The sequence below is a fragment of the Equus quagga genome, chromosome 9, assembly GCF_021613505.1.
Source record: "Equus quagga isolate Etosha38 chromosome 9, UCLA_HA_Equagga_1.0, whole genome shotgun sequence".
In the NCBI taxonomy this organism is placed as follows: Eukaryota; Metazoa; Chordata; class Mammalia; order Perissodactyla; family Equidae; genus Equus; species Equus quagga.
The window spans coordinates 74,426,098-74,447,973 of NC_060275.1; the positions used below are offsets into that span (position 1 = coordinate 74,426,098).

Genomic DNA, 21,876 nt, shown 5'->3' on the forward strand with positions numbered 1-21,876 from the left:
ACACACACACACACACACACACACACACACACACACACACACTGGAATACTACTCAGCCATAAAAAAGGATAAAATCGTCCCATTCACAACATGGATGGACCTTAAGGGTATTATGTTAAGTGAAATAAGCCAGATAGAAAAGGAAAATTTCTGTGTGACTCCACTCATAAGTAGAAATTAAACATGTACACAAACAGAACAGATCAGTAGTTACCAGGGGAAAGGGGGGTTGGGAGGTGGGCACAAAGGGTGAAGTGGTGCATCTACAATATGACTGACAATAATGTACAACTGAAATTTCACAAGAGTGTAAACTATCATAATATCAATAAAAAAAAAAGAAAGTGAAAAGGCAAGTCACAAAGCGGGAGAAAGATTTTCAATACGTATATTCAACAAAGGATTTACAATCGGCTCTCCATATCCACGGGTTCCACATCTACCCATGGACCCAACCAGTCGCAGATCGAAAGGCCTAGATGGTTATGTCTGTACTGAACATGTAGAGACCTTTTTTTCTTGTCATTATTCCCTAAACAATAAAGTATAACAACTATTTACATAGCATTTACATTGTATTAGGTATTATAAGTAATCTAGAGATGATTTAAAGTATGCAGGAGGATGTACCTAGGTTATATGCAAATATTATACCATTTTATATACGGGACTTGAGCATCCAAGGATTTTGGAATCTGCAAGGGGTCCTGGAATCCATCCCCCTCAGATACCGAGGGATGACTGCATACTCATAAGATATCAATGCCACAAATCAATAAAATAACCCTTTTCTTTAAAATTTGCCAATGGCAGGCCCTTCACAAAAGAGGATATTCAAATAACTAATAAGCATATGAAAAAGGTACTCATTGTTCATCAGGAACACAAAGAAGCAGACTTTTTAAGTGTCTTAAATTTAAATGAGTTCGATTACTAATCTTCCACCCCTTGCTCCCTTTCTAAGTCCATTATTACTATCTTTGCTCCCTAAGTACAATCATCTCCTTTCTAGCTTGTACCTCAATATATACTAAAAGAGACAGCTTGGGATTTAGCTACCTAATACCATATGAGATCTCCCTTAACTTTTTAAATTTAAACTATATCCCAGTTTCTAATTCCTTATGTGAAAGCATAATCTAAAACATTAATCATAATTTACTCTCCCTTCCAAATAGTTATTTATATTCTTAACATAACCATATTCTTCATATAACCAGAAAACAAAATGAATTTTAGGAGACATCTAAAATTTAATTGGACATAGCAGTAGAAAGGTTTGCGCTGCTGTACTGTTTCCAATACACAATTTTTTTTTTTTAAAGATTGGCAGGTGAGCTAACATCTGTTGCCAATCTTTTTCTTTTTCTTTTCCTTCTCCCCAAAGCCCCCCAGTACATAGTTGTATATTCTAGTTTTGAGTGCCCCTGGTTGTGCTATGTGGGACGCCGCCTCAGCATGGCCTGACAAGTGGTGCCACGTCCGAGCCCAGGATCTGAACCAGTGAAACCTTGGGCCGCCGAAGCGGAGCGTGCAAACTTAACTACTCGGTCACAGGGCCAGCCCCAATAATACACAACTTTTTATCACAAAATACTTCATTTCTCTCAAAATTATGAATTAACTCTAAAATAAGAAGGTTTTGCTTACTACAGTATCCTAAGCACAGCCTTAAAATATTATAGTTGCTTCCAATATTATTCAAGAGCATATTTTATATGCACTTTGAAGTACTTAGACAAGTTTTTTTTTTAAGGCCCTATGACTATAAGAATATAAAGAGCAATAGTGCCATCTACTGGAGAACAAAGACTATGTTACCTCTTCAGCAAAGTCCACTACTTTCTAACAAACAAATTCCAGGACCATGTCTACGTAGCTTTTCCATCAATTATATAACATATAATTAACTATCAAGAGAAATCTGTTCATGTAACCAGCTACACAGCAGTTACAACTCAATCTGATGAGATTACAAATGTCTACTACCCCATTCCCACCACAAAGGAAATTATGCAGAAGACCAAGGGAATTAACATCCAGCTGGCTCAGAAATGACCTGGGATTTCCTTTCAATGACTTCTTTTCAAAATCCTAACCTTATACTTCTTAAGGAAAAAAAAAAGGCTTTTTTCAACATGACTCATTTACTCGGCGTTTTGTGCCCAAAAAATTAGAGATCCCTAAAAACAGAAGGTCAACAAGAAATTCACATCCCCCACCAAATAAAAAAATTAATGGAGAAAAGCAATACTATAGATACTGATTTGTAATTAACTATGTAGAACACTTTTCTTCTTCAGTAGTTAATGTATTATTTTCTTTCACATATCAAACACTTCATGAATTCACACGTCATCCTAGCTCAGGGGCTATGCTAATCTTCTCTGTATTGGTCCAATTTTAGTACATGTGCTGCTGAAGCAAGCACAAACACTTTCTTTCACATAAAGAATGAAGATTAACAGGCACATGCTTATACCTCCCTGAATTTGGGAAGGATTACACTGTGGGGGGAAAGTAAAATGGAACTTACTGAGGTGCTACACGTCTCCAGTAACGATCAATTCCATTTTTAAAATACAGCACAGCGAGCCACCTTACATTTATATCCAGAGTGTGGTTTGTGAAAATATTCTGTAAATAAAAAACACAGTATTAGAATGAACACGTAATAAGTTAAAAGTATAATTAATATACCCACAATAAAGTATGGATAGATTTTTTTTAATTAAATGTTTCATTTAAATTTTATCATTACATATATCACATTGTTATTTTCTAAGTATCTATAGCTCTACAATTCATATAAAAAAGTACACCTGCTCAGCAGTATGAAAATTGTTTACTGAGTAATGGATATGTGAAGACTCACTATACTATTCTACTTTTAGGCATGTTTGAAAATTTTCACAATAAAAAAACTTGGAAACAAATAAACGTAATTATATATCACAACCTACATACACATACAAAACTAAAATAAACACCTTCTAAATTAAAAAAGAAAAACCAGACCCACCACAGCATAGATTCAAAGATTCTAAGCAGTCAAAAGCCCCAGGTTATTAATACATGATATAAAATAAACTATTTCAAAGTATCCTCCTTATCAAAACAATCATGCTTACAAATAAGTTGGATAGCAGAACATTTTTAAGTGATATAAAGGCAGATGTGATGTGAATAATTTCAATTCAAAATTAACCATTACTCAAAAATTTCATTCACAGTGCTATTCCAAATACAGGCAATCTCACTTTGCATAGTAGTGAGAGAACATAAAAATGACTGTGCTAGCTAAACTATGCAACATGATCTTAATAATCAAGGAGAAAGTTACAATTGTTCTGTGCCCTTTAAAAATTTTTATCAAAAAATTTTTTAAAATTGCTACTAAAAATTTATAACTAATAGTTATAAATATATATGGACATAAAAGAATAATAAAACTAATACTTACACTGTAATTTAAACATCACAAACACTGAAAATTAAAGTGCTTTATTTCTTTATAAAAAACTTATCTAGAATAGTGAGTGCACAGGACAAATGTAGGAACATGTTAACCGACTGAAATTCTACTATACCTCAGGCCAAAAACAACTCAAATCCCCAGAGTTGACCTATTAAACACAATCTCGTGTGGGAAAACCTGAAAGCCAAAAATGATGTGGAAAGTGTATTTTTTACTGGAGAAAAATATATGTTAAGTATTAAAAACAGGTATGTACACCATAATCCCATTTTTCGAAAATCATGTACATACAAAAAAAATTACAAAGACAGTTGTGTGATGCCCACTTATTCTTTAACACCCCTGACAACTGAGTCAGAGTCCTTCTTTTGGTTTCTTTTGCAAAAGAAAGAAGAGATTTCTCTTACCACATTAATCACATTCGATTTTAACACTTTACAGGTCCACCTTCCACACTAGATTGAGTCATGTCTTATGCCTGGAGTCTAGCACAGAGTCCAGCATAGCAGAAACTTCATAAATATCCGTTGAGCAAATGAATGAATGAATGGAAGTAATGTGGGAATATTGTGGAATTGGGTGGATATCCGCCTGTCTCAGCTATACTTAGGAAACCACGAAAAGTCAGGCTGCAGGTGTCAATCCAAGTAGAAATATTCCATAAGTATTCTGAATAACAGGACTAGAGCACAAGCCTGAGACTGGGCATATAAATTTAGGACTCTCCAGTCTTGAATGAACAGCTAAGGCTAAAAAAAATAAATGTGACAAGACAGTGAGTACAGGGTAAAAAGAAGAATTAAGTTAAACTTAGCAGTTTTCTAATCTATTCCATCTAAAAGAAATTTTACTATCCATCCAAGAAGACAGTATAGCCAGTAAAATTAAAAACAAAAGCTTTAGGCATTTAACATTATTAATAATTCATACATTACACAAAAAGTCAATAGTTAAGCAAGCCTACTGGTTTTTTTAAAGTCCAGCAGTAACTAAAATAAGAAATTCTAAAAGTGTTTTATATTTTGGCCTGAAAAAACACAAGGCTAGTTACAGAACATATTTATTTAAATAAGCATACGAAGAGTAAAGATACATAGAGATTTCCCAAAGATTTATACCGTGCCCAAAATTTACAAACATGATGCTAGGATTACCTAAACAAAAATATTTTCTTTAGTATCTTTAAAAATTAATCTGTTTTTTACCTTTTCGTTATGAGCCAAACAGCTAACTTTTAGGTACATTCAGAATATCAATAATGACTCTAGACATTTAATTTCCCTTATAGTCATGACAGTATCTTCCTAAATCTAACAAACTTTTTAGTCATGAAGCCAAAATATGTACGTCAATGGCTATAATTTTCTATTTTACAAGATACGGTAAACAGTTTGCTCTGAATTTGCAACCCAGTCACAAATACTGGATCAGTTTTTGCTCTAATTGGTAGCCTCAGTGCCCTGGTCAGAGACTACATCTCAAACACTAATCAGAGTTCTCAAATTTTCAGAAGAAAAAAAGAGTAAGGAAGGTCCTCAATCAAAAAGATATCTTTTCATTCTGGCACCGAGAAAACAATTTTGATTAACTAACCAGAAGCTTTAAACTCCCAGAAGGTTTAGTCAAAGCATATATTAATTAAATTATTATACTATTTCCCATAACACTCAGGAAAAGATGTGTTAAGAAAACGAAAAGTTTAGTTGGGAAAAGAAAACAACCTTTTAAAGTGAAACACACTGAGCAAGGCAGAGCTGGCCAGATGCTGCAGTGGGGAGGCCTGAACAACTCTGCCAACAGAAATGAACTGGGGCAAGGATAGAAACAAAACATGAAAGTGGACTACCTAGAGTCTCGAGCTCAGCATTAACATTCTAAAACCAAAAATCAGTGTAGTGCTGCCTTCCGAGCAGATACTACCAATACCCAACTCGGTCATTTATTCATTCACCATAAAATATTTCTTAAACACCCTCAAAGAACCAAGCCCTGAATTAATAAATGGCAGTGGCAAGGGCAACCAAACACTTGGATCAGTTTCACTAAAGTAAATCACCAATACAAGCAGAACAATTAAAGCTGCAACAATTAAAATAATGGTATCTCATTTTATTAAAACTAATAGTGAACTACTTTAAAACAACTTACCAGCAACACCGAATAGAAACCTGGCTGTGTCTCCCACTGTTTCAACTGCTCCTCAGCTGGTTTTAACACAGCAGTATCCTGACTAGTGGCCTGTGTTAAGACCTGAAGAACAACAGTGCTGGCACTATTGAGATCCATGGAAACCTGGCAATGAGAAGTTAACATACTCAAATGTACATTATACATAAAAAATTAACAGTAACATAAACGGAGAAAAAGCTTCAATGTTCTCAATTGCCCCTATACCTCAATCATTTACCCACTCCTTCAGGTTACTGCTGAATTTCCCTCTTTTCTATGTACCACCCATACTCTTACTTAAAATGCCCATAATTCACTTCAAACCAGTTAAAATAAAAATAAAAGTTTTTTTAAAGAGCCCATATCCAAGCATATATTACATGCCAAGCATAACACAAAGTGCTTTATTCATTTATTTATTCCTAATAATAATTCCATGTGATAGATAGAAAACTAAAGGATTAGATACCTCGCCTTGCCAAGGTCACAATTTACTAAGTGGCAGTGCTTGGACTCGAACACCAAACCCACCAGTCTTAATCACTATTACTGCCTTCCTTGAGCAACAGAATCGACATTGAAGGCATCTCTGTAATCCCAGAAGCCCAACAAGGTAAACAACATATGCTTAGTAAATATTTACTGAAAAAAGAAAAGTGATCATTTTTGACCAATAAACTACGTCACAATGAACCACGTGGCAGCTAATTAACTGATTTAGTCAACAAAATTGCTGAAAGCCTGCTGAGTACCAGCCACTGCTCAAGTGCTGAGAATACAGCAGAGAACAAAACAGTGGCCCTGACTTCATGCAGCTTACATTCTAGTGGAAAAAGATAAATCTGTTAAAAAAAGAAAAGATTGGTGATATAAAGAAAACAAGATGATATTTAACATCATCCAAATGCAACTGAATGTGTTACTTTAGACTGGGTGTTCCACGAAGGCTTCTCCAAAGTGATACCAAAGAGATATGAGTGACAAGAGAGACCCAGCCATGCAGAGCTCCAGATAGGGAAAACAACTGACAACAAGGCCTAAGATAAGTAAGAAACTTAAGAAGGCCAGCCAGTATGATGGACACTTAATAAGAGAAAAGGGGAAAATGGTACAAGATGACTTGGAGAAATAGGCAGAAACAAATCATGTACAATTTTGCAGGGGAAAATAAAGTGTCTGAGCTTTTACACATGTACAAAAAAACCCACTGGAAGTTAGCAGGAATATATGAATATATTAACATAAATATAATAAAGACAGGCTCTACCAGAACTCATTCCCACCCAAACCCCACCCCCCAAAAAGAAAGAAAAAAGCCATATCCCTGTTTGGGGCTACTACCTGAAAAAAAAAAATCACTGACTACTGCCAATGGCCAGAGCAATTTTCCTCTAGAGCAAAGTTTGTGCAGAGCACTCACATATACACGTACCTTCACATTTCACACTTCTCTGGACCTTCACAGCAAAGCAATGTTTAAGGCTATGTACTCTTATCCTCATGCCCCACTTACCCGCACCATTTCCCTGTTCTAATGGAAGCTGCAAGAGTTGACCATCCCTATCTCCCACCAGCACCCTGCTCCATCCAGGTCCTCCCCAGAAGTAGATACTCTGTCCCTCCTTTCCCTTGCTTTTTTTTTCAGTTTTACTGAGAAATAACTGACATACATCACTGTGTACTCCCCTTTTGTTTCTTGCTACCAGGAAGCCCAACCAGTCTGGAAGGGAGAGCTCAGTTCATGTATTTCTGGAGAACCAATTCTGCACCAAGCACTGTGATAGCTATTAGGATGGTAAGAATCAGAAAGGGTCTCTTTCTCCACCCAAATTCTGGGGGACACTGAGGCAGAGAAAACTATTCTCATCATTAAAACAAACTGTGAACAATAAGTTTCTAGAACACTAGTTGGAACTTAGAGTATATTTCTCCCACAGAAACAATATTATGAGTGGTTCTTCTAATGAGTAAAAAGGTTTTTAAGCCTGAGAAATAAACCATCATTCACAACTTCTATTAGAAAGATTTCCAAGTACTAATTAACTTATAAAAGAAGCTTAAGCAGCAACTAGTTCCTAAACTGCAGATTAAATGCATCAAAAATAATTCAGAAATGATAGACATAGTGGATTATTAAAAATACCACACTACTAAAGCATATTAAATTTTTTAAAGATCTCATAACAAACCTATAAAAAGCAAATCTGGCATGTGAACTAATATCACTGTTCTACAGAGGAAGAACTTACAAGCTGTCAAGAGAGTCGTCCGGGGTCATGTAGCAAACTAACACACGGCAGAGCGAGGCCTGACATCCAGGGCTCTGGAATCCCATATAACATAAAACGGCCTCACCACATCATCCTACTGCCAAACACCTACAAACACACCATGCTCTCCCATAACAGGTTCCTGGTGAAACTGTCAGAAAGATTCCTGAATCCATCAGAAATCTAGAAGGATCACATTTTCTATGTACTAAATATTCTTACAGTACTCAACTGAGAAGTTTTCTTGAAAGGACAGCAATGGGAACAAAGAATGGGGAAGGGGGCATGTACTGAGTCATTCAAATCTAACAGTGTGGAAATAAATTTCATTTGAGATAAAAGATAGATGACTACTGACTAGTAGTCAGTTTGGAGCGTGGTACACATAGAAAAATCAAACGTTAATACCCTTTTTTTGGAATTAGCATGCAGAAATATAATAGAATTGCTACTGTTATTTTCACCTAGTAGTGAAGCAGACACACAACTAGACTCCAAAAAAACTGGAGAGACCCAAGAGTGATAGAGAAAGATGGAGGGAGAAGAAGAAGGAGGGGAGGGGAGAGGGAAGGAAGAAAGGAGAAAGGAAGGGAGGCAAGGTGGAAGGTAGGGGAGAGAGAGACAGACACTGACTAACTTGTGGGACTGGCTGAAGGTATTTCCCAAAGGAAGTGACAGGCTCCTCCGGAGATCGTCACCAGGTACACCTGAAGGTCGGGGAAGCAAGTCTCTCACAGCAGAGGCGCTGTGCTGGCTCCTCTGCATAGAGGTTGACGTGCAGTGAGAGAAAACCTCAACTTATGTCAAAACAATGTATCCTTTGCCTTTCTGTATCCTTATCAATTACCAAGACCCTTGAGACAACCAAGCAAAGAGCAAGATCAAATTTGGCTAGGTTTTCCAATTAATAATGTATACACTGAGGTTACTTTGATTTTCATTAATTTGCATAGTTCCAAAACCATAAGAGGAAATACTGCTTATGAGTATTTTCTTAGGTCTCAACCACACTATAAAAGAGAATTATTCACACTCTAAATGCACACTCTTTTTTCCCTAAGAACAATAATAGGAAAGGAGAAGAAAATAAAAGGGCAGGCATTTCACCCTTCTCACTACTTCACGATTCAGTCCGTTCAATTTATTCATTACTGGATTTATAGTAGAATTTGATTCTATTAAAATCTAAACACCCTAGCAATATGTGACCAAAAGCCTAAAATACTCACACCCAGTAACTGGACTTTCTAGGCTTGGTCTGTAAGATACTTTCCCAATTCTGGAAAAATCTAAAGCCCAAAGATATACAGATGTGCCTATAGTTGGGAACTTACTAATTTTCATTAAAGGAAACAAGTAGACAAGGGAAAATTCAGCACCTCTGCCTGCCACCAACAAACAGACTTCTCAGACCTGCAGGGACTTTAACTTCAGCCATAACAATCTTCTTTAGACTATTACATTACCTGTGTTGGTCCTTAGTTTTAGGACATTCCACACCAACAATAACCCCATGCCACTATTAAATGCTAGAGCAGTGAGTAAGTGAGCGACTTAGAAAGATTACAACAAAAATTGAAGAAAAAAGATTTTGAAAATCAAAAAAGTTTCCCTCAGTGAAATAATTTATTCAGGCATGGATCAATAACAGATGCTAAAACCATTAACTGAAACAACAGCTGTTGGGGAAGAGAAGATTCCCAGTGTGTCCAAGCATCATCCCACAGATTACCTGTTAAACACAATGAAGAAACAAACCAACCTTTAAAATAAAGGGATCTGTCCATCACCAGTTCAACCGAAAGAGCAAACTTAGTATCACCAACAGCTGCACAACGCGACCTTACATGCCTCGTGATGGGATACAGTAAGGAGGATACAACTTCACCTCTGAAATACCAAAAATGATCAGACTTAACCTAAACAAGACTCTAGATCCAACTTCCACTTTAAAAGAAACAGAGGAGAGAGAATACTTCTGGAATGGTGGCATGAAGAGTTCTACATATCCTCTCCTCAGTGAAGCAACCATAACTAGCAAAAATTATAAAAAGCAACCATTTAAAGTCTCTAGAAAGTGTGTTTAAGGAGATACAGTGAATGGAGAAATAATCATGCAAGAAATACTACTAAATCTTGGTAAGAACAGCAAGTATCTGTGGCATTTGAGCTACAAACTCACTCCTGCCCCACGGTGTAACAAAAGCTATACTCCATGCAGATGTAACCAAGAACATGGGGCTCCTGCTCACCCCAGCTCCTAATTTAGGGCCACAATTTCTCCCCAGGAGGGGCGGGAATCCAGCATTTCTCATCCACCTCAGCTGTGTTGCAGTTGTATTCCACGCAAGCCCAGCCAAGAAGTCTAGGGCTCTCTTCTTCCACCCAGGCACCACTCACGAGGCAGAAACTATATGCCAAGCACATCAGGCCAAGTATAGCGGGCCTCAATCATGCCCACCCCAGCTTGCTCAAAAGGCAGAGGTTCCACACTAGGAACAGTAACAGTTGGATACTTCAATACTCCACTTTCAATAACAGATAGAACAACTAGGAAGAAGATCAATAAGGAAATATAAATCTTGAACAATATTATACACAAACTACATCTAACAGACATTTACAGAACATTCCACTCAACAAGAGTAGAAGGCAAGTAAACAATCTTCTCAAGTATACATGAAACATTCTCTGGGATGGATCATATGCTAAGCCACAAAACAAGCCTCGACAAACTTAAAGAACTGAAATCATATAAATACGTCCTCTGATGACAATCAATAACAGAAAGAGGGGAAATTCATGCACACTTCCAGATTTCAAAACTTACTACAAAACTTACTATGGTAATCAAGACAATGTTGGCAATGGCATAAAAATATACACATAGGGGCCAGCCCCGTGGCTGAGTGGTTAAGCTCGCGTGCTCTGCTGCAGTGGCCCAGGGTTTCACAGGTTCCAATCCTGGGCATGGACATGGTGCTGCTCATCAGGCCATGCTGAGGCAGCACGCCATATGCCACAACTAGAAGGACCCACAACTAAGAATATACAACTATGTACTGGGGGGCTTTGGGGAGAAAAAGGAAAAGAAATAAAATCTTTAAAAAAAAAAAAGAATATACACATCAACGAAACATTTCAAAGTCCAGAAACAAACCCTTACATCTAAAGTCAAGTGATTTTCGACAATGGTACCAGGTCAATTCAACGTAGAAATAGTCTTTCAACATATGGTGCTGGAACAACTGGGTATCACATGCAAAAGAACAGCTGAACCTGTTCCTTACACCATACACAAAAATCAACTCAAAATAGATCACAGAGCTAAACGTTAAGCAGTAACACTATAAAACTCTTAAAACAAAATCTAGGAGGAAATCTTCATGACCTTGGGCTAGGCAAGGCATTTTCAAATATGATACTAAAAGCACAAGAAACTAAAGTAAAAGTAGATAAATTCAAACTTAAAACTCAAAACTTCAAACTTTACCAAACAATACCATCAAGAAAGTAAAGACAATCCAGAAAATGGGAGAAAACACTTGCAAATCATATATCTGATAAGGGACTTATGTACAAAATATATAAAGAATTTTTACACCTCAATAATAGAAAGATAATCCAATTAAAAAGCAAAGGATGAGGGGAACTTTCTCAACCTGATAAAGAACAGCTACAAAAAACCTACAGCTGGGCCGGCCTGGTGAGTGGCAGTTAAGTTCACACACTCTGCTTCAGAGGCCCAGGGTTTGCAGGTTCAGATCCTGAGTGTGGACCTACCCACTGCTTATCAAGCCATGCTGTGGCAGGCATCTCACATATAAAACAGAGGGAGATAGACACAGATGTTAGCTCAGGGCCAATCTTCCTCAGCAAAAAGAGGAGGGTTGGTGGCAGATGTTAGCTCAGGGCTAATCTTCCTCAAAAAGAAAAAAGAAAACCCTACAGCTAACATCATACTTAATGGTGAGAAACTCGAAGCTTTTCCACTAAGATCAGATACAAAGCAAGAATGTCCCCTCTCACCATTCCTTTCCAACATGGCACTGAAAGTCCTTGCTAATGCAATAAGGCAAGAAAAGGAAATAAGAGGTATACAGATCAGGAAGGAAGAAACAAATCTGTCTTTGTTCGCAGATGATATGATCATCTATGTAGAAAATGAGAAAGAACTAACCAAAAAACTCCTGAAACTAATTAATGATTATACCAAGGTTGCAGGACACAAGATTAATAAACAAAAGGCAATTACTTTCCTGTATACCAACACAAACAAGTGGAACTGCAAATTAAAAACACAATACCATTTACATTAGCACCAAAAAAGAAAAGAAATACTTAGGTACAAATCTAACAAAATATATACAAGATTTGTACAAGGAAAACTACAAAACAGTGATGAACAAAATCAAACAACTAAATAAATAGATTTTCTGTGTTCGTGGATAGAAAGACTCAATACTGTCAAGATGTCACTTCTTCCTAACTTCATCTATAGATTCAACGCAATTCCAATCAAATCCCCAGCACATCATTTTACGAATATGAACAAACTGATTCTAAAGTTTATATGGAGAGGCAAAACACTTAGAATAGCCAACACAATATTGAGGGAGAAGAACAACTGGGAGGACAGACACCACCCACTTCGAGACACTATAAAACTACAGTACTCAAAACAGTGCAGTATTGGTGAAAGAAGAGATAAACAGAACAATGGAAGAGATTAGAGAGCCCAGAAACAGACTCCCATAAATACAGTCAACTGATCTTTGACAAAGGAGCAAAGGCAACACAAAAGAACAAAAACAGTCTCTTAGACATCCATGTGCAAAAAAAATGAACCCAAACACAGACCTTACACCCTTCACAAAAACTAAGTCGAAATGGATCATAGACCTAAATGTAAAACACAAAACTATAAAACGCCTAGAAGATCACACAGGAGAAACTGTACTTGGGTACAGTGACGCCTTTTTAGGTACATCACCAAAGACATTATCCATGAAAAAAATAACTAGTAAGCTGGACTTCGTTAAAATTAAAAACTTCTGCTCCGCAGAAGACAATGTCAAGAAAATAAGACAAGCCACAGAATGGAAGAAAAATATTTACAAAGACACATCTGATAATGGACTGTCATGCAAAATATTAAGAGAACTCTTAAAACTCAACAGTATGTAAGTTACACAGAATTTGAAATACATTACGATGTACACCTGAAATTTATACAATGTTATAAACCAATGTTACTGAAGTAAAAAAAGTTTTAAAAAAAACAACTGGATTGAAAAATAGGCCAAAGACCTTAACAGACACCTCCCCAAAGAAGATAAACAGATGGCAAATAAGCATATGAAAAGACGCTCCACATCATACATCATCAGGGAAATGCAAATTAGAACAATGAGCTACCACTACACACCTATTAGAATGGTCAAAATCCAGAACACTGAGAACACCAAATGCCAGCAAGGATGTGGAGCAACAGGCACTCTCAGACATTGATGGTGGAAATGCAAAATGGTACAGCCACTTTGGAAGACCAGTGGTTTCTCACAAAACTAAACATACTCTTACTTTATCATCCAGCAATCACACTCCTTGTATTTACCCAAAGGAGGGGAAAACTTACATTCTACACAAAAACCTGCACACATATGTCTATAGCAGCTTTATTCATAATTGCCAAAATTTGGAAGCAGCCAAGACTAGGTGATGGATAGATAAATAAACTGTGGCACATCCGAACAAAAGAATATGATTCAGTGCTAAAAAGAAATGATCTATCAAGCCATGAAAAGGGGATTGGGGAAAAATATGGAGTGATGAAAATGTTCTAAAATTTATTGTAGTGATGGCTGCACAACTCTGAATATACTAAAAACTATGGAATTGTACACTTTCAGTGGGTGAACTGTATGGTCTGTGCACTATATCTTAACAGAGCTATTTTTTTTTTAAGTGCTTTGACTATGTAATGCCAAAGTCAGAAAGAGACAAGGAAAAGTAACTGAAGAAATGAAAAACGTGGCTAGAACATTTAATATTCTTACTATTCGGTGTTTATAGACAAGAATTTAAAACACTGAGAAAAAACAAAAAAATCCTAATTCACTATTCACTTTCCTTTAAGCTTCATATATTATATACAGTACACTTCTATCACATAAAAGGGAGATAAATTTGTATTTCTTAGCAGTAATGTCTTTCATTTCACTTCTAAGTCTCTCCATTAACATTTCCACAAAAATAAACTGAGTAGTCTGCAGTGCCACCTGCTGGCAAGAAGTAAGTACCACATCCCAAAGAGTATGTTCCAAGCATCCTTTTCCCCTCAAGGAAGATGAGAGAGAGAAGGACATTGGAATTCTCACTGACCACTTGGCCATAACTACCACCTGGAAATACAGCAAGAGTTTTCAGGGTTCAAGAAGGTAGGGGAAAGAACGCTGAGAAAAGAGCTCCTTAGGGAAAGAAATGAATGGGAGTCTAAAGAATAATGTAAGAAAAGAAAGATGGGATTCGAAACCCAAAAATGAAAGTCTCACCTTGAGGCAAAATATGACAACCAAAGAACTTCCTTACAGCACTGTCTCATTAAAAATACTCTCCACCAAAACAAAATGTGTGATGAAAACATGAATGTGTTTTGAACTTCACACAAAGTAAATATGACAGAATTTAAGAAAATGTAATAACATAAGCAATGTTTTTGCATAAAAGAGACTAAGAAACCGTAGAACAAGAATCAGCAGAGTTATATGAGGAGAGGATGAAATCACCTAGTTAGAAAAGCATTGCAGTATTCCACATTTAAGAGAAAGATAAATATTCAGAAAGAGGAAAAAGAACAGCCAGATACAAGCCATTGAGAAGGCGACATTAACAACTTGAAAGCTCCAATTTTTCTCCTAGAAGAACAGGTACTGGACAAATAAAAACTTGAATGGAGAGTAGCCTTTTGGTGAAATGTATAAGCAATATAGTATTTACCATGTGTTACTGGAGCATTTCCTACAGAGGGATAAAAAGGAAGATGTCATTTTTTCAAAGATAAATTCCTGCAAGTCAAATCATGACCAATATAGGTCAAGGCTACAAAAAGAAGAACAGGACGCAGAAAACATATTCTTTGGAAATTATGAATAGGAAATATTACAAAACTGCTTAACTGCCTGGAGTCAAAAGCAAACTAGAGAAAGACAACGTGTCAAAGATAAGAAAGAAATGAATTTCTGTGAAGACCGGGGAAAAGTTTAAAGATAATCAAAATAAAGAAGCTACATTAGAAAGCTTAAAGAAAGGGTTATTTTATTATTTTGAGCAAGCAAAATCTTTAGTTAAGGCAGCTTGCCAAAAATATAGTTAAACTTGAATCTGACCAAGCTTCTGGATCATGCTACCAATGTAGTTGGAGGGCAAGTAGGATGAAATAAGACTGACCACAAGCTGATAATTGTTAAAGCTCGGTGATGGGGGTTCATTATACAATTCTGTCCACTTTTGTGTCTGTTTTTTAAAATGGTAGCTAATGGACCATGATACAAAGATCACTTCAGTTGCGGGTCATGGCTGCCACCACCTCCTCTGGAAATCTTTAGCTGTACCACATGGTAAAATGCTCCTTCCTCCACGCTACTGTTCTACACAGTAGAGACTTTACTATTACATCTATCTCCTTGTTAACTTGTGCCTCATCTATAAACTCATGAGCTGCTTAAAGGCAAGAGTTGTGTCTTATTCATCTGTATATGCCAGCACCTAGCAGAGTGCCAGGGATATAGCAAATGCTCAGTAAATGTTTGATGAAGTGAACAAAGCACTAATGTTATTGTGATTTCTAAGAGTGGAAGGCAGACTTAGAAAAGGTGAAACAGAAGGAGGTCAAGAAACAATCTGGAAGAATAGGAATTATATCACAGTAAAGAGAGAAATATCTACAAAACACACTACAAGAGTAAACAGTATGCTGAATGGCTGAAAAAAATGAATGAAGGAATAAATGAATGGACAGTCCTTTCCGTATCTTCCTCTACTGAAATGAGGCTCATCAAGCCAACAAGATTTAACAATACTTTTCACTGGAAATATCCAACACCCTTTGTTCTAATCCTGTGCTCTTCAGTCAGCTTTCTGATATTTACTTGGTTTATCATTAGACTTTTCTACATTCATTCAACAAACATTTACAAATGCCACACATTATTCTAAGCACTTGAGATACATCAATGAACTCAAAAAAATCCCTGCCCTTATGGAGAACTTATTCTAGTGGAGGGAGACAGAAATAAATGGGTAAATTATATACTATGTAAGAAGGCAGTATACAGTGCCAGGAGGCAGCTGTGAGAGAAGTCTTGTCCAATAAACTCGAGTATTTGTGTCTCTCTGGGAGTTTTTAGTAAAATGGCGTTGATAAACTGCAAGAAGTCTCTTGCCTGTTTGGTTTACACGACAGTCGCCGTGACTGAATACCTCCTAAGAGGAAAAGTTAAGCTTATCCTAAACAATAGTGACCCCCACCAAGGTAGTGCCAGTGGTGAGACCCCAACTAACGTCACCACCACCCTCTTTGACATCTTTTTAGCTGAAACAAAAAAATACACAACTGTATAAAAGCTACTAAGAAACAACAATTATGTTTATTGGTTTTAAACTTCCTTCTCTGATGTAAAACAAAGAATAGGAAGGAAAAGCCGTAAGCCTGATTTTCAGCAAGATACTGTTCTTTTTTTTTTTTTTGAGGAAGATTAGCCCTGAGCTAACATCTGCCACCAATCCTCCTCTTTTTGCTGAGGAAGACTGGCCCTAAGCTAACTTCCGTGCCATCTTCCTCCACTTTATATGTAGGACACCTACCACAGCATGGTTTGCCAAGCGGTGCCATGTCCACACCCGGGATCCGAACCAGCAAACCCTGGGCCACTGAAGCAGAACATGCGAACTTAACCGCTGTGCCACCGGGCTGGCCCCAAGATACTGTTCTTTGAATCAGAGTAATAGCACAGCCTAAACTTAATAAACCATAACTGATCAAACTTAAGTTTAGTCAAAACCTTTTGCTAAGTCTTAAAGGATCATCAGTCCTCTCCAAATAGACACATCTTTGATTGGTAGTTTCCAATTACTGGTCCAGGACAACAACGTCTGTAACTCTGTCTTAGAAGAAGCTCATTCCTGTTGTGAGAGTTAGCCTAAGGAGTCAGAGCACTTATAAAACATGTATAGGCTATATGCCCAGTAATGTCCCCACAATTAGGAATTATCCTACATTTTATCATTAAAATGTTCTGAATCACTAAAATAATTTTTCTATCACCTTGGAGCCATTCATATCAGTTCTCTCAACAGTAAGTATATCTAATTTAAGCATTTTGTTTTACTGATCAAGAAATTGTGTCCCATAGAGGAAGAGTGGCACAGATGTTAGCTCAGGGCTAATCTTCTTCAAGCAAAAAGAGGAAGATTGGCAACAGATGTTAACTCAGAGCCACTCTTCCTCACCAAAAAAAGAAAAAAAGAAAAAAGAAACTGTGTCCCAAAGAGGTTAAGGAGATAAACTGAAACTTCCTCTCAGGTCAGAGACTCATTAGTGACATTTCTGGAACCTAGAATTCAAGTCTCCTATTCCAACCCAATACTCTCTATTGACTACAACATTTTTCCTCTTGATCGCAGTGCTGTCCATTGATACTCCCAAGTGAAATTAACTAGCTTGGTAGGTTTTTTTTTTTTTTTTAGCTTTAGACTTGAGAACCAAAATATAACATCAAGACTATAGTTTATCTTCCTGATAAATTATACTACATCAAAACTGAAGACCAAAATTAATGGAGTCAATGAAAATACCATAGGAAAAATTAACAAGGTGAAGATTAGGAGAAGAAATTTTAAATGACTAAAACAGATAAGGGATTACTATATAGACCATACAAGGAACTCCTGTGAATCAACAAAACAATACAAAAGAAAACTGGACCAAGGATATAAATAGGCAATTCACCGAATGGTTAATAAATATCAGACGAGATGCTACCTGACTGGTTATCAGGAACTTAAAAAAGCATTGAGATATTACTTTACAATCATTAGATTGGCAAAAATTACAAGGTCCGAAAATATTCAGTGATGGCAAGAACACACGGAAATAGAAAGCTTTATGCACTGCTGCTAGGAGCATACACTGGTATAACGACTTTGGAGAGCAATCTTGCCATCTTTAATGAAATTTTGTGTGTGTGCGTGTGCGTGTATGCACACGCGCACATCCTATGATCAGGTTATATCCTATGACCCAACAGTTCCACACTTGGTACCACAACCAAAGAAACTCCTGCACAGGCAGACAAAGAGGAGACAAGGATAAGGGTTTTTATCTTGGTGTTATCTACAGTAAGACAGGGTTGGAGACAAGACGCTGTCCATCTTCAGTGGAACAGATACATAAAATGCATCTTGTCCTTCTCTTGTAGAATTTGTTCCCTCTGACTGAAAACTCTTGCCTTTAGATTTTTAACCTCAATCCAATCTCTGCTCAAGTTGTCAACTAATCAAATAGGTCTTCCCTGACTGCCCAATCTAAAATAGCTCACCCTTCAACCCAGAAGGGGCCCTCATCCAATACAGTGTTCCAACAAGAGAGACACTGGAGGTTCCAGTGTACAAAGGCACGACCATGTCAAGAGGCAGAGAAGGTGGTCATCTGTAAAAGGACAGATTGTTATGGCAGCCCTAGCAAACTAAGACACCAAGAAAATACTGTTTCTAAGGAGAAAAACCTCAGAGCACAATGAGAGATGAACAGATAGAGGCAGACCCGTTTGCAGGTGAAAGAGGACAAAAAGCAATGAAGTTCCCACCAACGCCTCTCATTTCCTCTGTGAAGTAGAAGGCAACATTATCCAGGAAAGAGTACAGAGGGGAGGAGGAGATGGGTTAACAACCACCATGGGAAACAGGAATAGTTACTAGAGACACACAGGATTATTGGGCTGCCTGTCCATTACTCAATAAACGTTTGTTGAATGAATACCTAGCTGTCATTCATGAATGCTTTAGTGCAACTTTATTGCGGTGAACTCTGGCAGTAACTAGCAAAAGAAAGGCACTGGAATGAGTAAGAACCTGGGTTATAAATCCAGATATGTGTGACCTTATGACAAGTCACTTATCATTGCTGGGCCTTAGTCCCTCAACCAGATGAATCAGATTCAATAATCAGCATAAGAGCACCTCAAGCTAAAATAAATGATGCTATAATTTTTATGCAGGTTTGTGCATGACCTCGGTCTTCAACTTTTACCAACGAAGGTAGTGCATCTCAAGCTTTAGTGTACATTCATATCACCTAGAGAGCTTGTTAAAATGCAGTTTCTGATTCAGCAGGTCTGGGGTTAAGCCTGAGATTGTGCATTTCTAACAAACTCTCAGGTGATGCTGTATACCACATTCCAAATAACAAGGGTGCAGAACAGTGATCCAGCCCAAGCTCTACAAAGCTTTTAATTGGGGGCTTATCTAACCAGCCTGATATTTAGAAAAACAAAGATACTCCAGACTCACACCCCCACCAAGTGTGTCTTGCCATTCCCTAAAACACTCCTGAAATTAACTGATACGACCCATTTGGTGCAGATGGGAAAAGAAAGGGATGAATAATATTGCCATCAATAACACTAAATTAGAAGAAGCCCAAGATTAAATGCAAAACACACAAACACATATACATACATACAACACAAAGATTAAAATCCCCCTAATCAAATATATTTATCTTTCCCAAAATACTAAATTTTTTATTTCTGCAAAAACACATATTTATCTCTGGGAAAATCTTCAGTATATTTTAAGTCACATGCCTATAAGGGTTCTTTTGCATTCTGGTTAGGCCCTGAATGCAAACACATTCACCATGTCACAAAATCTAATGATATTTCTATTAATTACCAAAAACCTTCACGTATTTGTTTAGAAGTTCCAGTGGTATGGCCACAACTAAATTCGTTTGTGGTGAGAATTCTCTTCTGCTCTAGGAAGTGTAATTAGGGCAGAGATGGCCCAGCTGCCCCAGGGCTATAATATATTGCCACAAACCATTGCTATAATTAAACTGTTCCTACTGTTCCATGTGCTAGGTTACAGGGGGAAAAAACTCCACAATCCTATCACAACCAACAGAGAGAGATTTTCATTCTAATTTCACAGAAACCTTCCTCAGTGCCAAAGATGTAAGAAAAGTTGTCATGCAATGGATATTTTATATTGTAGAGTCACTGTGCCCTTACCCTGAAGCCTGTGTACTGATAAAGAAGTTTAAAATAACGTGAAAATGGAGGACTGAACTCCCTATCTAAGGGGGGAAAAACCATTATGGCTGTAAACTGCTCTTTCTTTCTCCCTCCTGAAGAAGAATCAAATCTCAAGGGCACTACTGCACTACAACTGAGCTCGTTTAAACTGGGTTATGTCCATTGCAATCTTGGCACCAGTAGGCAATTCACCAGTCCTGGCTATTCAGTCAAGTCACTTTGAAATAACAACACTTCCCTCATTCACCACCATGTCACAAAGAATAAAGAAAAATGACAAACGCAATGAGCTTCAAAATAGTTTTGCTGAATCACAAATACCCTCAAATATAAAACTGCACAAGTCGCTGGGCTTGAGCACTGGCGGCCATACCTCAGCAGGCAGGTCCTCTCTGAAAATGTGTCATTTCCTTTACTAGTTCATTAAAGGCAAGCAAGGTTTTAATGGTTAATTAAAGCTTTCACAGCATTGCTATTAGCGGCAGCGTTGCGTGCGGTAACACTATAAGGTGGTTTTATACTAAAGACGACCACGTTCTCTTAAAATTGGCACCACCTATCCCCCAAGGGCAAATGCACCACCCTGGCCCGCAACTGAGCCACAACGGGCACCCTACGCCCTCCTCACCCCGGCCCCGGGTCCCTGCCTCCCCGCACCCGACTCCTCCGCCACCGTGCTTCCCGCTGCTGGGCGGACTGGGACAGCCCGAGCCCCCCGCGGTTCCCAGGGTGACGCAGATAGGCAAGCCCGCAGGCCGCCCTCGCCGCGCTCCTGCTCTCCCTCGGCTCCCGGGAGCCCAACGTTCTTGCCTCGCCTGTCGGCTCCCCGCTGCCCGACCCACTCCTCCTTTCCACTCGCGCGCCCTCCGTAGCCCTCAGGCCCGGGCCTCACCGTTTGGCTCGGTCCGGAACAGCCTGGCTCTCCTGCTTCCACTCCCCAACACCGAGCGGCGTCGCTTCGTCCCGCGCCGCACGCTTCCAGTCCACACGCCGCCGCCTACTGATGCCGAAAGCGGCTTCTAGGAACGCGCCATGTTCAGCGTCGCACCTCCAGACGACGCGGACGCACGAATTTCGCGTCACGGACTCCCAGAGCGCGTGGAGCAGGCACAGGGAGAATTCGATAGGACAACGGCGGAAGAGGAGGGAGGAGCTTCCTCTTCGAAATCGAAGGCGCCGGGCGTCCAAACCGGCAGAGTGCGCTTGCGCAGAGTAGACAGCGGGGACCCTCTACGCCGCGGGATCTGTAACCGTTGGAAAGCAAAGGTACGCGTTACCCCTCGCCCGGGAAAATCAGTTGTCTCCTGGGTTGGTTGAAGCTTAAATGAGAACCATTTTCCCTGCCCTATTCTAGATATCAGCTGCTAGACTGCATTGTTTTACGGCTCAGTCTCAGCAGACAAGAGTTACTAAAATTATCCTACTTCCGTGACTATCAATAATCCTACTCCCACGCAGATTTCTTTTTTTAAGGTCCTAAACTTGCTGGGCGCTCTACTCCAGAAGGACAGCAAAGGTGGAAAGATTAAAAGGGAAATAAATCCAGTTATCGCTTGCTTCTCCTACTAGCTAGCTTAGTGCCCTAAGTTTTTTATCTTTAGAAAGAGAAGTTGTAAGGAAATAGTTGAATGTTCATAAAGATTA

At 38.3% G+C, this 21,876-nt stretch overlaps 1 protein-coding gene and 1 non-coding gene across 4 annotated transcripts in view; both read right to left on the reverse strand.

Annotated features, from left to right (window-relative positions):
• IPO11 (importin 11) overlaps window positions 1–21,277 on the reverse strand; it is a 225,219-nt gene extending 203,942 nt beyond the window's left edge. For all 3 annotated transcript variants that reach the window (XM_046671978.1, XM_046671979.1, XM_046671980.1), the window contains exons 1-3: window positions 21,125–21,277; window positions 5,628–5,771; window positions 2,538–2,638 (exon numbers count right to left, since the gene is read on the reverse strand). In XM_046671978.1, coding sequence (XP_046527934.1) covers window positions 2,538–2,638; window positions 5,628–5,765 — 239 coding nt within the window. In that variant the 5' untranslated portion in view covers window positions 5,766–5,771; window positions 21,125–21,277. The remainder of the gene's footprint in view (window positions 1–2,537; window positions 2,639–5,627; window positions 5,772–21,124) is intronic.
• On the reverse strand, window positions 2,326–2,432 carry LOC124245224 (U6 spliceosomal RNA). Its single transcript, XR_006890227.1, has one exon. It is a non-coding gene; the product is annotated as a U6 spliceosomal RNA (small nuclear RNA).
• Window positions 21,278–21,876: the final 599 nt, after the last annotated feature.